This window comes from Sarcophilus harrisii, chromosome 5 (assembly GCF_902635505.1).
Source record: "Sarcophilus harrisii chromosome 5, mSarHar1.11, whole genome shotgun sequence".
In the NCBI taxonomy this organism is placed as follows: domain Eukaryota; kingdom Metazoa; phylum Chordata; class Mammalia; order Dasyuromorphia; family Dasyuridae; genus Sarcophilus; species Sarcophilus harrisii.
Window position 1 is genome coordinate 256,807,981 of NC_045430.1, and position 15,211 is coordinate 256,823,191.

Genomic DNA, 15,211 nt, shown 5'->3' on the forward strand with positions numbered 1-15,211 from the left:
AACATTCATTCAAGCCATATAATAACTTTGTGAGGATAACTTGGCTATAATAATATATGTATATATTATATACACATGTACATATGTATGTTATATATAATATGACATGTATATGATATATTTATAATATTTTATAGATGCATATATATATAGTTATATAGCCTAAGCAAAATGAGGTTTATATTGCTTCTAATTTACCCATAAACACATAAGTAATAAGTGACAGTACCCACCAAGCTGCCATCCCAGCAGCTTGGTCTCCTCCTATGTGTCTTGTTTCTACAGCTTTTAAAGGATTTTCCTGATGAGCTGCGCTCAGATATCACCATGCACTTGAACAAGGAGATCCTGCAGCTGTCCCTCTTTGAGTGTGCAAGTCGAGGTTGCCTCAGGTCGCTGTCTCTACACATCAAAACCTCCTTCTGTGCCCCTGGGGAGTACCTCCTGCGGCAGGGGGATGCCCTGCAGGCCATCTACTTTGTGTGCTCGGGTTCTATGGAAGTACTCAAAGACAGCATGGTGCTGGCCATACTAGGTATGTCTGTGGAGAAAGAGAAGAAATTGTGTCCTTGGGAATGGCGCGTGCCCCAAAGAATAAATATCTGTATGAAACATAAGGAAATTCAATTATTCAAAAATCATTTGTTATATGCAGTTATTGGGTGTTTTATAGTTTTATGAACCAGGCTGTGTATGAAGCTCAAGGGATATAAAGAAAGGCAAAAATATAATCCCTGCCCTCGGGGAACTCCCATTCTTAAACACAAAGCAGTATACAAATAACCAGATACATACAAGATTTTTGCAAAATAGAGAGAATATATTCTCAGAGGGGAAGATACTGACATTTGGAGGGGACTGGAAAAAACCTCCTCCCAAATGTGGGTATTGGGTTGAATCTTGAAGGAAGCTGAAAAGTCTAGGAGGTAGCAAGGGAAATAACCATTGCAAAGGCAAAAGATGAGAACACAAGTGTTCCAGTCTAGAAACAGCAAGCAGGGCTGTTGTAGCTGGATTGTAAAACTGCACGGAGAGGAATAAAATTTAAGAAAGAGAAAGGAGATAAGGAACTAAGTTATGAAGATCTTCAGATGGAAGCAGAGGATTTTGGATTTTTTCCTGAAGGTATTAAGGAGTTTATTGCATGGGGTTATCATGGGTACCCCTAAACTTTAGGAAAAACTGATAGCTGAGCAGATCAGTTGGAATGATGGAAAGAGATTAGAGTTGAGGGGGGAACAATAGTAAGACTGTCAAGTAGTCTAGATGCAAGGTGAGGACGGTCAGCCAATGTGAGTGAAAAGGAATTGATGGATGCGAAAGATCTGTGAAGATAGAAAGTGTAAGACTTGACAACAGATTGGATGCAAAGTGTTAATAAGAGTGCTGAGTCAGGGATCACATTGTGTTTGTAAGTCAGTTTGTAAGTCAAATTAGTTCATTTGTTTGTGGTACTGGGAGGTTTGTAGAGCCTGAATCTCATTTGATGTTCACAACAACACTCTGAAGAAGATGTTATTATTAACCCTGTTTTGCAAATGAGAAAATTGAGATTAAAAGAGGCAAAGGGACTGATTCAGGACCACACTCAGTAAAACAGAATTGGAATTTAGGACCTCCTGACTTTCATTTCATTCCCAAGCTCAGAGAAGACCATGTGGATTCTAGTGAACTCTAGAATTCTCTGAGTTGTCCTTGGAAAGACAAGCAATCTGTACCTTATTGCTTTCACTCAATTTCAAGGATTACTTTCAAAACAATTATTTCATATATACACCTACAGGTATGTGTACGTATATGTATGTACAAACATATATATTTGTGTATGAATACATACTTATTTCTCCACATACACACATGTATGTGTGTATAGATATTTATATAAATGCATGTGCATGTATATTGTTTGTATATGTATATATATAGACATGTATTTATTGTGTGTATATACATATGTACACACAACCATTTTAGTAGTTTGTAATGACTTAAAAATAAGTGCTAAGACTTTTAGGAAAGAACATATGAAAAAAAATTATTTTTTCCTATGTATAGATATATGTAATACATATACACAATGAATATATACACATAAACATGTATAAATATGTACTTTGTGTAAGAACATATATATTCAGGTTCTAAAAAGAGTAAAAAGAAATCACTGAATACCTAATTGGATTCATAATATATGTTATAAATAATAATGAGATTGTGAATCTCTACAATATAGGATTGTACAGCCAACTGCCTTTTTTTTCTAATTCTTTGTGAATCTCCTCAACATTTTCCCTCAAATCTTCCAGAGAGATTGTAATGTGCCAGATACCAGTTCAATATCCAAACTGTCCCTACTCTCTGGTAGTATGTGTCTTGGATGATGTTTATCTTTAACAGTCACATACGTATATATGCGTTCTCAATTTTCCAATTCAGATTAATTATATGGAAAAAATAGCCATGAGAATTAACACTGTGCTATTCACCTATCTGCTGTGCTTTCTTTTCCTTTAATTTTTGTAGGGTGAGAAGCCCCTAATGAGAATTAAGAAATAATATAAGTGAGAAATTTAATGTATTCTGACTACTTAAAAGATTGGGTTCAAGCCCTACTTCTGACACACATTCATTCAATACTGGGTAAGCCCTTTAGTTTTTAAATGCCTTCAGCACTTAAAATCTTTAAGATTATAAATTATGAAACATATCAATCTGGAAGAAAGAGTTTACCAGCCATATGGTATATGAATTCACAGGTTCAATACCCCATTCCCCCTAAACTTAATTTCTCTCTTTCTCCCCCCCTCTCTCTCTACCTCTATTCCTCTCCCCCTCTCCTTCTCCCTCCCTCCCTTCCTCCCCCCTCTCTCTTTCATTCTTTCATTCTCTCTCTCTCTTTCTCTCCTCTCCCTCTCTCTCTCTCTCTCTCTCTCTCTCACACACACACACACACACACACACACACCCACACCTCTCCTTGGTTTTATCAGAAATATCAAGAAATTTACAGGTAATTTTGCACATAATTAATTCCAGTTTGACAACCTCAAAGGTTATCTCTTCTAAGACATCTTCTCTTTTGCTAAACACTAATGCTACAATCTGTAAATGCTTAAATGAGAAAGAAACTTGTCTCTAATATGTTTCAAGAGTTTATTATAATCAGTCAGATATTTGTATCTTCATAGCTTGTTGATGAGGGTGGGGAGAAAAGAAAAAAATGTTTTGATTAAAGATAAGAGGATAAATATAAAGGATAAACATAAAATATTGTGAAACAAGGAATTTGAAAATATGATTGCAAATCTCAGGCTAATGATTCTGAGGCTCCCAAGAACCTTTGGAAAAAAATTGTTAATATGCTTCAATTTCTCAATTTTACAATAGGTTATTGTAAGAATTACATCATAGGATGAAATGAAACCTCTTTATCACACCAGTATTAAGAGATAGAACTAACACTAACCTCTCATTGTGTCTGTATTACTAGTCCATTTCTTTCTAATTCTTAGTCATCATTTTAGGTCTCAATTGGCAGGTGGAAGCAAATAGACACATGTCACCAAAATGGGGTAATGGGAAGGGCAAAGGGACCTCCCTTTTCATTATTTTCTTTTATTGTTCTACATCTTTATTGCAATAGTATCATTTTGATTTGAAGTTTAAATATAGTTTTATCATTTTCCTCAAAAGGAGATACTTGTAGAAAATCTGGTAGAGAGGAAGAATTAGAACACTAATCATCTCTCTTTAGATTCAATCAAATAAATTTATTCTTTTAATAATAGATTCTGATGCCATCTTAGTAGGCTAGAGACCTTGTCCTAGAGGATATTACTCTGATTTCAATGCTTGAATTCATTTGGGTTACTGCCTTCATCAGTGTTTACCTCACATGGACTATTTCTTTTAAACTGGCTTCAGTCATGCTTCCTTTTCTTATGCTGTTTTCTTGCCAACTGCCTTCTGGCTACACGTATACGTTCCTCACACAATTCCTTTCCTACTTTCCAGTTTTGGAGCCATAATTATATCAATACTGTCTCTGCTACTGGAAAGATGTGTCAATTTATTCTTCTGGTTATCCAACATCCTTATAACTTTTAACTACAAAATAAGCCTTTTTAGCTACAATTCCTCATTATGTGTAATTTTTTCCCTTTTTAATAAAAACTCCTTAAAGGCAGGAGTTAGTTTCACTTTTATGTTTATATCTTAAGCATTTATCATCATGCTTAAAACATAATAAGGGCCTAATAGTTTTCTGTTGTTGCTATTTATTCATTCATAAGGATTACCTTCTCCCTACTCTGCCTTCTGAGTTATAAGGATATCTTTCCTTCACTGAAGGGTTTGAGGAAGGAATACTGATTTTTTTTCCCCTGAGACAATTGGGGTTAAGTGACTTGCCTAGGGTCGCATAGCTAGGAAGTGTTAAGTGTCTGAGGACAGATTTGAACTCAGGTCCTCCTGATTTCAGGGCTGGTGCTCTATCTAGTGGTAGGTATTTCACTATCTAGCTGCCTCTGGAATACTGATTTTTAAAACCTACACTCAGAATTTATATCTTTGTTTCTTCAATAACCCTTTGACAAGGTAGGATTTTCACTTCAAAATAAAATGATTGTACTATATAGTCTCTAACCTTGCTTCTAGCTCTAATCTATGATCTTATGTTCTTTTCAACATAAACTAATTTATTTTTATTGAGCTATTATGTATGATGTATTCTCATTTCAAAAGATCGAATTTTTAGGGAATGCTTCATAGATACTAAATCTATGAAAATCATTTTTCCCATATAGTTATGTTCATTTTGCAAGATAAATTATTCTTTGACATAAGAAATTTAACTTAACTTTATACATATCTTTGTCTAGCTCTTTTCTAGTCATAATAATCCTAAGTAATTCTCACTGAAGTTATTTGAAACACATTCTTTCTATGGCTGGCTATTTACAAAATCTTCTCATTGATAAAAGGATTCTGGGGATTGGTAATCACACTTAATAGTGAATTAAATCCATTGTTCCTCTCTGGTAGCATTCTGTAACTTTTGTTTAACTGTACTTTAGCCTCTTGCTCCAAAATGTTTTCTTTTATGATTTCCTAAGAGGCTATTTCAGACTTTTTGTCCACTGTGTTTTCTAAGAGAAAATGTATTTCTCTGATACATTTTTCCAGTAACTTTTTTTTATTATACAGATATATCCTTACAGTTTTGCTCTTTTGATTTTGCTTCATTAAATTCTTCTTCTATCACTGAATCTTGGACTTCCTTGTACTCTGGGGCTTTTTTCCAAAATATCCACTGATTTGCTAAATTTCCTCAAGTTATATTTTAAGCCTTTGATTCTTTTCCATGCCTTTCTTTGTAAACTCTAATTTCCCTTTTTTTCCTCATTCCATTATTTTATTAGGATTTCCAATCACTCTTTTGTTATTTAACCACTCTCTTCTCTTTTAGTGAAGAATTCTATTTATGCTGATTAAAAAGTATTGCATTTTCTGGAGATTTCTCTTGGAAATATTATGTCTTGCAGTATTTGTTCAATATATTAGCAACTTTTCTTTAGGCTTATTCACTTCTTCAAATTACCTGATAGTTTTCAGTGAGAATTTCCTTGAAGAGATTTCTTTCTTTTTCTCTCTCTTACATATTCTTAGTCTAATTTATTTGTTACACTTCTAGTTATTTTGAGATGGAAAAGACTAAATTTAGAACCAGGTCAACCAGGATTTCATGCCAAAAGTCATCAGTGATTTGACAATTAACAGGGACAAACATAATGCCTTTAATTCATTTAGTAAAAATGAATTATGGACAGATATGATGAAACATTCTGTAATTCCAGGTACCATGGAAGCTGAAGCTAAAAGGTCTCAAGCTCAGAAGTTTGTTGTTGAATGGTTCCATGAATAAATAAGCTCTATCTTTTTAGCCTGAGCAAGATAGGATGATCCAGTCTTTAAACAATATTAACAGTATTATACAAATATAAAATGGCAGAGACTTGGATTAATAGTTCAGTTTGTGTCCATCATCATTTTTAAGCTAAATATGGGTTGACATTAAATATGACGTCTAAAAAGACAACGTAACCTTAATTTCATAAATAGAATTGTCACATTCAGAATACTGATCATGCTACATGTAGAAGATCTTAAAAGTAATCTTGCTTGACAGATGAGAATGTATCCTGTAAAGTACAGGCTAGCTCCCTGGAGGGCTTCGGGGTCAGCCAGAGTCAGGATAAATTAAAGTCCTTGGTCTTAAGGGGAAGAAGTGGAGAAGGCAGGCAAGCAGAATCCTGGATTCTGGAGTCCAGAGTCTCCAGCCTTTCTCCTCCTTGTCCTGCCACCAAATGCCTCTGGCTTCTCTCCACATTGCCCCCCTCCAATCCTTGCCTATGATTATCTTAACACCAAACATTCAGCAAGCACCAATGGTGACCAGAGCCATTATCCAAATATATGCTAATAGAGCAATTATCTCACATTGAATAGGTAATTAGCCTTAAGTCTTAAGTCTGATTCAAGCATACCTTTTTGGAGTTTCAGCCTCTACAGTATCCAAAGTAAGCAATCCTCTCTTTATATAGTAAGTATAGTATATATAGTATACAGTATAGTATAGTAACAACCTCCTTGGGACTGGTTCATCCCTTCTACCAAAAAGTTAGTGTTTCTAACTTATCAAGGCTTTTTTTTTGTTGTTGAGAAATTATACATTGCTGCACTAAAAAAAGCATATCTATTTCAAGTTTCTAAAGAAAGCTGATCTGGAAAAGGAAGCCAATTTACACTCTGTATAGGGTAAATAATTAAAAGTTTACAAGAGGCAGATTTTGGCTTAATTTTAGGGAAAGTTTTCCCATATCATTATGTATATAAGTATCATTTTCCTGCAGGATTCTTGTTGAAAATTTCATAGAAAGAATGACTGCATTTCTAGTTTGGATTAAATGACATTTTTAAGCTTCATTCATTACAGCTATATGATTTGACTCAAACTATATCAAAATGCATACAGTAAAAAACCAGGTTATGATATAATTCTCCTCTATTCTATACAAATATTAGTCAAACTGTCCTAACCACTCATTAGAGAATTAAGATTCAGTAGAGAAAGCAGCAAAGCATGTGTATGCTAGCATTCTAGGAATAATGAGTACTTGTGGCAGTCATTAAGGAAACTTCATCATGGGGGTAATATGATCTCTTGATTTATAATTTTCACAGCAAGTCCACAGGTCAATTTGTGAAAATTGGCTGTAGAATAATCAACTTCCTAATTTTCTAAGAAGTATTTTGTCCATCAATGAAATAGGAACATTTTATCAAAGGTGATCTTTTAGGTTATCGTCAGAACAAAAGGAGCAAAAATTTTGCAAAGAAATTTATGTGCTGCTTTTAATAGTACATTTAAAAATATAGTAAAATACATTTTTACCTAGACCTGTGATTTCATTGTTTTGAGGAATATTCTGTTCTGGAAGCCTTCTACTATATACATTTCTCATAGAGTCACTGAGAGGCTAAATGACTTGACACCTAATGTGTCATGGAAAAGATTTGAACTCAGGTTTTCTTGAATCCAAAGATATTCTTCTGTCACTAACCATCCCATCTTTTAGTAATATATCAGTGGTTTTATTTTGCTTGTATTTAATCATTGATATGATCAGAAATTATGCACTGTATTTTAAAGACATTTGATGCCAATCATAAATAAATCAAATGATATATTTGTAAAGCTCTAAACATTATGTCTAGCACAGAGTAAGTTCTATCTAAATCTTAGCTATCATCGACATCATTGTCATTGGGTTACCATCAAGCTATACTTTTACATTTACAAAGCTGGTCACCTTCTCTGAGAATCCAATGAACAATTTTTGTAAAAAGCTGTCAAGTAGATGATGATATCCAAGTGACGTTGTTAAGTAATAAATAACAAGCTTCTCATAGGGATGATTAAGTCAAAATCATAGCATGGTTTTCTACTAAATTATGTTTTATTTATTAAAAATAGAATTTTTAAATAGTTCATACTTATTAATTGCTATAGTTTTAAAATATTAAATTAGAGCAAGGGTTAAAAAATACTGGTGACTAATACGAAGTTTTTCACCAACCTTTAAGTTTCCTAACTCCAAGGCTATTTTCCCCTGGGTAGACATAGAAAACACAGACATATGCAAAATGTAGGGTTTTTTATGTGTGTGTGTGTGTGTGTGTGTGTGTGTGTGTGTGTGTGCATGTGTGTGTATTCCAAAACCTTTCTTGGATATTCCCCAAGTTCAGCTAAGCCTTTTAGAATTTCACTATGGCTTAATGTCAGAATCTGGTGGAGTTATCATTGTTTCTAGTCCTAAAACTCTCTCTTTAACTCCTTGCTTATAGTTCCTCAAAGGAAAGTCCATCCATTGATCTCTTTCTAATTTGCTAGTTCACAGCCCATTTCTCCCCACCATGACAAGAGAAGAGATAACTATTGTGGCCTTGCCATTTGTTTACATTTCAGGAGAATAAATCCTTTTATTTATCTTTTTTTTATATTAGATTTTCTTCTGCCTAACTACCTCTCCTAAGTTTAGTTCTATAACCTTTGAAGCAAAGGCCCTGCTAACTCTATAATTCTATTAAGTAGCAAGGATTATTTTTATATTTCAAGGAAGAGTAACAAAACCTAGCTTTTATTGAGACAGATTCCTTTCTTTTACATCACATTTGAAAAACAACTTTTAAACAAAATACAACATGACTTTTAAATTTTATTATAAACTTAATAAACTATCAACAACCTTCCTAAAAATATAAATAAAATTTGAAACTGCAAACTTTACAATTTGCTCATATTTTCTTGTCCTCTTGTAATAAAGAGCATAGTTTTTTGACATTGTGAACATTAAATTTGATTAACTAGAAAAGTATCATAATGAAATACCAAAAGATTATTACAATGTAACGCAAATTTGTAAGCTTCCACAGAAATGCCCTTCTTTGTGCTCGACAATTTACTAGATTTTCTACTTGTTAAATATATTCCCTGCCTTCTCTGGAAAGTTTTAATAAATTGCCACATGATTCTGTCCCTGAGTTCTCCACACCACCCACATACTGGTTTTCCTTGCTTTTAGAAATTTCTACACATTTGCTTTTCTCACTGACAATTGTTTTCATTTTATATTTGTACACAGATTTTACAAATGCTTTGTATTTTTTGAATCACTATTTTCTAGTGCTTGGAACATAGAAGCATAATTGATTGATTAATTCCATGTTTCAGAACTAAGAAAAGTACAATCTAGGAAGCACAACAATTTCTCCTTGTTTAGAACACTCTTCCCATTTGATGAGTACTTGACTTTTTCATGTTTGATTGATTTATTTTACACTGCTGTCATTTCTCAATTCCACCCCATTCCCTATAGAAAGAAGCCTCTCTTCTAGAAAAAGAAATTACACAAATCAACACATCTTGAGACAGATTGCATCTGCCTGATTCCATACCTTCCTGCTGAAAGATAAATATGGGATATTATTCCATCCTTGAAGCAAACTCCCATTACTATTGGCCATCTCAAAAGCAACCTGCCTCAGAGATCCTCACTAGCTATATGACCCTGGACAAGTCACTTTACTTGTCCGTGCCTCAATTTCCTCCTCTGGAAGATGAGGAGGTTGTACTTAATAAATTTTAAGATTCCTTCCAGTTCCAAATCTATGATTCTTTGCACAAAAGGATATAAACAATTTAGTCTCTTTTATAGCTTAGTTCCAAAGTGTTTTCCATAAGAGTTGGGTGAATTCACAGCTCCAATGTAATAGTCTTCCTGTCAACTCAAAGTCCTTCCAACACTATTCCCATCTTTCATCATCATCACTGTTGTATAATTTTGCATTTTTCTTTTTATGGATAAACATTTTTTCTAGCAATATCAACATATATGGTTGTTGACTTTTGTTTTTCTAGAGAAGACCTTTGTTTATATTCTTTAGCCATTTATTTACTGTGTAATGCATGACTTTATCGTGAGGTAGTTAGCTGTGCCATTTTTCAGAAAGAAAAACAAAGATAGGACTGAGTTTCTAAAATGTACTTTCATATGATTTATGGAGATAGGGATTAAATCTGTAATTTCATTGGTAGAAGAAAGCTCCCTTTTGAGAAAATTCTCTCTACCAAAGTAGATAAGTACCTTTTTTTATGTCCTTAGAGTGTCACCTGTGGATACCAAGTGGAGAAGTTAATCCTTCAAGGTAATGCAGCCAGGAATATTTTCATAGCTTACGTTTCTATAGCACTTTAAGATTTATAAAACACTGTCTCTCTAAAGCAATGTATGCAAGCATTATTGTTCCCATTTTAAAAATTAGAAAACTGATGCTCAAAAAACCTGAAATGACAGTCCCAAGTTCTCACATTTAATGTTCAGAGATAAAACTATCCCTTAGTTCTCCTAACTTTCTGCACTATAACTACAGAGCTATCCTCACTATAAGTTAATGATTGTTTTCACTATTGCAGGGTAGAAGTATTGGCAAACAGATGCCATACCATAAATCTGCCCAAACCACCCAGATCTTTGGTCCATACCAGAAGGTATCCACATAATCTGGCTTATTGGAATAGCATATGTTAAAATGGTGGTCGCTGATTGGAGTGTCCTATACGTTTTCATTTTATTTGAAAGTAATGGTGTTTCCTTATTTATTATAAGGTACTTTCTTTTAAGAAATAAACATTTGCCTGTGTAATTGCAACTAAGCATGAGTTATAAGTGAAGGTTATATAGCTCAAAGATGTACCATTTTTATACATTTTATCCAACAGATAATTTTCTAATTAGGAAAGAGAAGAAAGTAATATAATCACGCAGGTTATCAGAGATCAATGTGTTTTTTGAGGAACTATGAGGCAGAAAGGATGGCTTTGGAGTCAGGAAGCATTGATTTCAAATCCTATCTAAAATAATTACCAGCTGTGTGACCCAGGGAAAATGCTTTATTTCTCTAGCCTTACTTTATACCAGTTGCATTTACCTCCCAGTTTTACAAAATTACACAATATCCAAAGAAATAATTAATGGAAAATAATGTATGTAAACATCAGCCATCATTATCCAGTCTACTTCCCTCATTCTATATGTGAGTAAACTGAGGCCTAGGAAAGCATAATAAATTGTCTAATGTCAGCTACTTAAAGACAAATTAAGGAATTCATTTCTGTCATTCTGACTTGTGACCCACTGTTCTTTCTAACATAAGTACAAGGGGATTTGTTACTGTTGTCTTTTTAAACCTAGCATCTACCACAGTGCCTGATATAAAGTAGGGACTGAATAAATACTTCTTGATTGATTGAGGAGAAAAATATGACTATTATACTTCCTAATCACTGTACTCCTAAATTGATCATTTATGGCTAAATTGAATCCATTCACCTTCTCCCCAAAGAAATTACAAATACTAGCTACTTTAATATGAATGGTGATTTTTATCTTGTTCTGGAAATAGCATAGTACTGTACATCTTTATGAAATGAATTGAGATAGAAAGTTGAGAATATTCTTGAAAGACACAACGCCTCTAGGAACATCTAAAATGAAGAACTGAGGCAGCATCTTTAATAAACATCTACTCATTTTGAGTTCAGAGCTGGTTCTCTCTTACCATAGGAAGATAAATTTATACAGTTAGTTAGAAAGACCATAGGCATTTTCTAATGATGTGGTAGATAGAGCTCATGGACAGGAAGAGTTAAGTTCAAATTGAGCCTCAAACACTTAATGTGTGAATCTAGGCAAGCCACTGACTGAATCTCTGCCTCAGTTTCCATATCAGTAAAATGGAGATAATGATAGCATTTCATTCCTGGGGAATTTTTTAGGGAGGAAGACATTAATAAACTTTATTTCCCAGGGGTTTTTTGAGGATAAAATGTGATATTTGTAAAGCTCTTTGAAAACCGTAAAATATTATATAAATACTTTCAACAGTTGTTGATAGTGATAATGATGATGTTGCTGTTTTTGATGTTGATTACTTTTCAGTGAAGGGTTAACCTGGATGTTAACCCATCAAATAAGTCTTAAAAGGAGCAATTAGGTAGATAGGAGCAACAGGATAGAGTAATGTCAAGGAAACTTACAGAGAAGAAAGTATTAAGGAAAATGGACAGTACTAAAGGTGGTCAAAAAGATTGAAGGTAGATGAAACATAAATTATATTTGCCAATTAAGAGATCACTAGTAATTTTGGACAGAGCAAAGTCAGTCAAATGAGTTAAAACTCAGAACAACCAGCAGGCTATTGCAATAGTCCAAATATAAGCAGATGATGACCTATATCAGGGTAGTAGCAGGGTAAGAGAAGTGAAAGAGGTATTTATATGAAGAGGACTTGACAATAGTTGGATAACAGGGATGAGACTGAGAAGTGAAAGATGACATCTAAATTGTAAATCCAGGGAACTAAAGAATAGTGGTATATTTTACAGTAGCAGGGAAGTTAGGAAGAGTTTTGGGTGTGTAGTTTTTAAACTCTCTACAGGATGCTCATTTTGAAATGCCCAATATGCCATTGGCAATAGAAAACCAGAGATTAAGAGAAAGGTTAGGGCTGAATGAGTAGTTTTGAGCATCATTACCATAGAGATTATAACTGAATCCATAGGAATTGATGAGATCACCAAGTGAAATTATATAGAGGGAGAAGAGAAGAGGACCCAGAACAAATTCTCAGTGAAGATACACCCTTAATGGGCATGACCTGGATGATGATCCATCAAAGGGGTCTTAGAAGGGGCAGTTAGGCAGATAGCAGAAGCAGAATAGAATAATTAATATCAAGGAAACTTACAGATGAGAAAATATTAAGGAAAAAAGGATGTGGTCTACAATGCTAAAAGCTGCAGAGTAGTCAAAAAGAATGAGGATAGATGAAACATCAATTATATTTGCCAACTAAAAAGTCATTGGTAATTTTGGAGAGAGCAAAATCAGTTAAATGATAAGTTTAAAATATAGACTATAAAAAGTTTTAATGATAGTGAGATGAAAGGAAATAGCGGCTTCAAGTGTAGATGACCTTTTCAAGGAATTTCATGTCAAAAAAAAAAACAACAATGAAAAACAGGTAGAGCTAATGGATGACAAGTATAAAAGGTGAACAGATCCAATGAGAGATTTTTTTGAGCATGGAAGAGATACAGGTATTTTTTAAGGCAAAAGGGAATCTGCCAGTAGACAGGAAGAAATACTGACTATGAGTAAGAGAGAGGATAAATAAAGGGAGCAATCTGCTAGAGAAACATTAAAGAAGGATTTTTTTTCTTCCTAGTACATAAGAACACAGTATAGAGAAACAAAAAGGGATCTAGCTGTGGTCCTGACAGGGTTTATTAAGAAACCCTAAGAGTCTCTCTCTGTTTCTGTCTCTCCAACCTTAACTACACCACTTAACCTTGACTCTTAGATCCTCTGTTTCAAACTGAATAGGAACAATTTAAAACATCATAAAATCTAGCCTTCAAAGGAATATTAATTTAAAAGTTTAACCTTGCTATTTTACAATTGAAGATACTGAGGCTCAGGGGGTATTTGTTTAGAGACATAGGGGCAACTTCATTTCTGCTATAGTTCCAAATTATTTTTAAGAATCATTGAACCCATTTATAGTTGGAACTATAATAAAAATAATATTCTCTTAGTGGGCCTCTACAACTTCTCCATCTTTATCTTTGTCATTTTGAAGATTTGTGAGATGAAACCCTAGAGCTTTAATTTGCATTTATCACATCATGACAATTTGAGACCTTTTCCAATTCAGTACATGATGATTTACAATGCTTTTTCTGTAAATTCTTTGTTCATTTTCTTTGACCAAGTGACTCTTAGGGTTTCTTAATAAACCCTGTCAGGACCACAGCTAGATCCCTTTTTGTTTCTCTATACTGTGTTCTTATGTACTAGGAAGAAAAAAATCCTTCTTTAATGTTTAGATTTATTCCAGAGAATTGAAGGTTGATAGTTCAAAGTCTGAGTTTTGTCTAAGATTTTTTCATCCCTCTGCCTTTTCTCCCCCCCTTTCATGTGTTTTAGGGAAAGGCGATTTAATTGGAGCAAACCTCTCAATTAAGGACCAAGTTATTAAAACGAATGCAGATGTGAAGGCGCTTACCTACTGTGATCTCCAATGCATTATCCTCAAAGGACTCTTTGAAGTGTTAGACCTTTACCCGGAATATGCTCACAAATTTGTGGAAGATATTCAGCATGATCTCACATACAACCTTCGTGAAGGTCATGAGAGCGATGTAAGTATTTTAATACATCTACAATTTTCATTAACGTCATGGACCTGATAAGAATGCCTGGTTTCATTTATCGCCACAAAAACAGATGTGGGGACCTCTTTTCAAATACCAACTAATTACATTGGATGGAAGGATTTAGTCACTACTTAAGTGATTAAATGGCCAGATACTGTGATTGTAGTTTCTCATTTGCCTTCTCCAAAAAAGTCTTTACAATTGAATTCAGCTCCTTTTTCTTCTCTGTTTTTATGTGCTGATATGTGAAAAGACTTGCAGCCTCCCTTTCCCAAAGACATTTAACCAATGAGATAGATATTTGTGGCTTCTATAAAATTAGGAGTAGGGACAGCTAGATGGTACAGTGGATAGAGCACTGGCCTCGAAGTCAGGAGGACCAGAGTTCAAATGTGACCTCAGACAAAGTTTTTGTTTTTACTATAGTCCAGCCCTCCAACAGTCTGAGGGACAGTGAATTGGCCCCCTATTTAAAAAGTTTGAGGACCCTCTAGATGGTTCTCTCTCTCTCACTCTCGTTCTCTCTATATATACACATATACATATACACATACATACATATGTGTGTGTTTTAAACAACAGTCCTTAAGTGTAAATAGATAAGAAGAAGTAATAAGAATGTGTAAAGATGATCAAGAAATGTAACTAATAATAATAATGGCCAGAATTTATAAAATGCATTTGCAGTTCAGTTTTACAAATATTATTTCATTTTATCTTCACAATAACTCTATGAAACACTTATTATCATTTCCAGTTTATCGATAAGGAGATAGACAGAGGTTATATGACTTGAATAAGGCCATATAGCTAGAGAAAGGATTAGAACTTAGTCTTCCTAACTGTAAATCCAGCACTCTACCCACATTGTAC

General features: G+C 34.0%; 1 protein-coding gene across 1 annotated transcript in view; it reads left to right on the forward strand.

Annotated features, from left to right (window-relative positions):
• The window catches only part of KCNH8 (potassium voltage-gated channel subfamily H member 8), a 381,840-nt gene that overhangs the window by 296,867 nt on the left and 69,762 nt on the right, over positions 1 to 15,211 (forward strand). The window contains exons 10-11 of the mRNA XM_003772021.2: positions 286 to 535; positions 14,109 to 14,323. Of these exons, the coding sequence (XP_003772069.1) occupies positions 286 to 535; positions 14,109 to 14,323 (465 nt within the window). The remainder of the gene's footprint in view (positions 1 to 285; positions 536 to 14,108; positions 14,324 to 15,211) is intronic.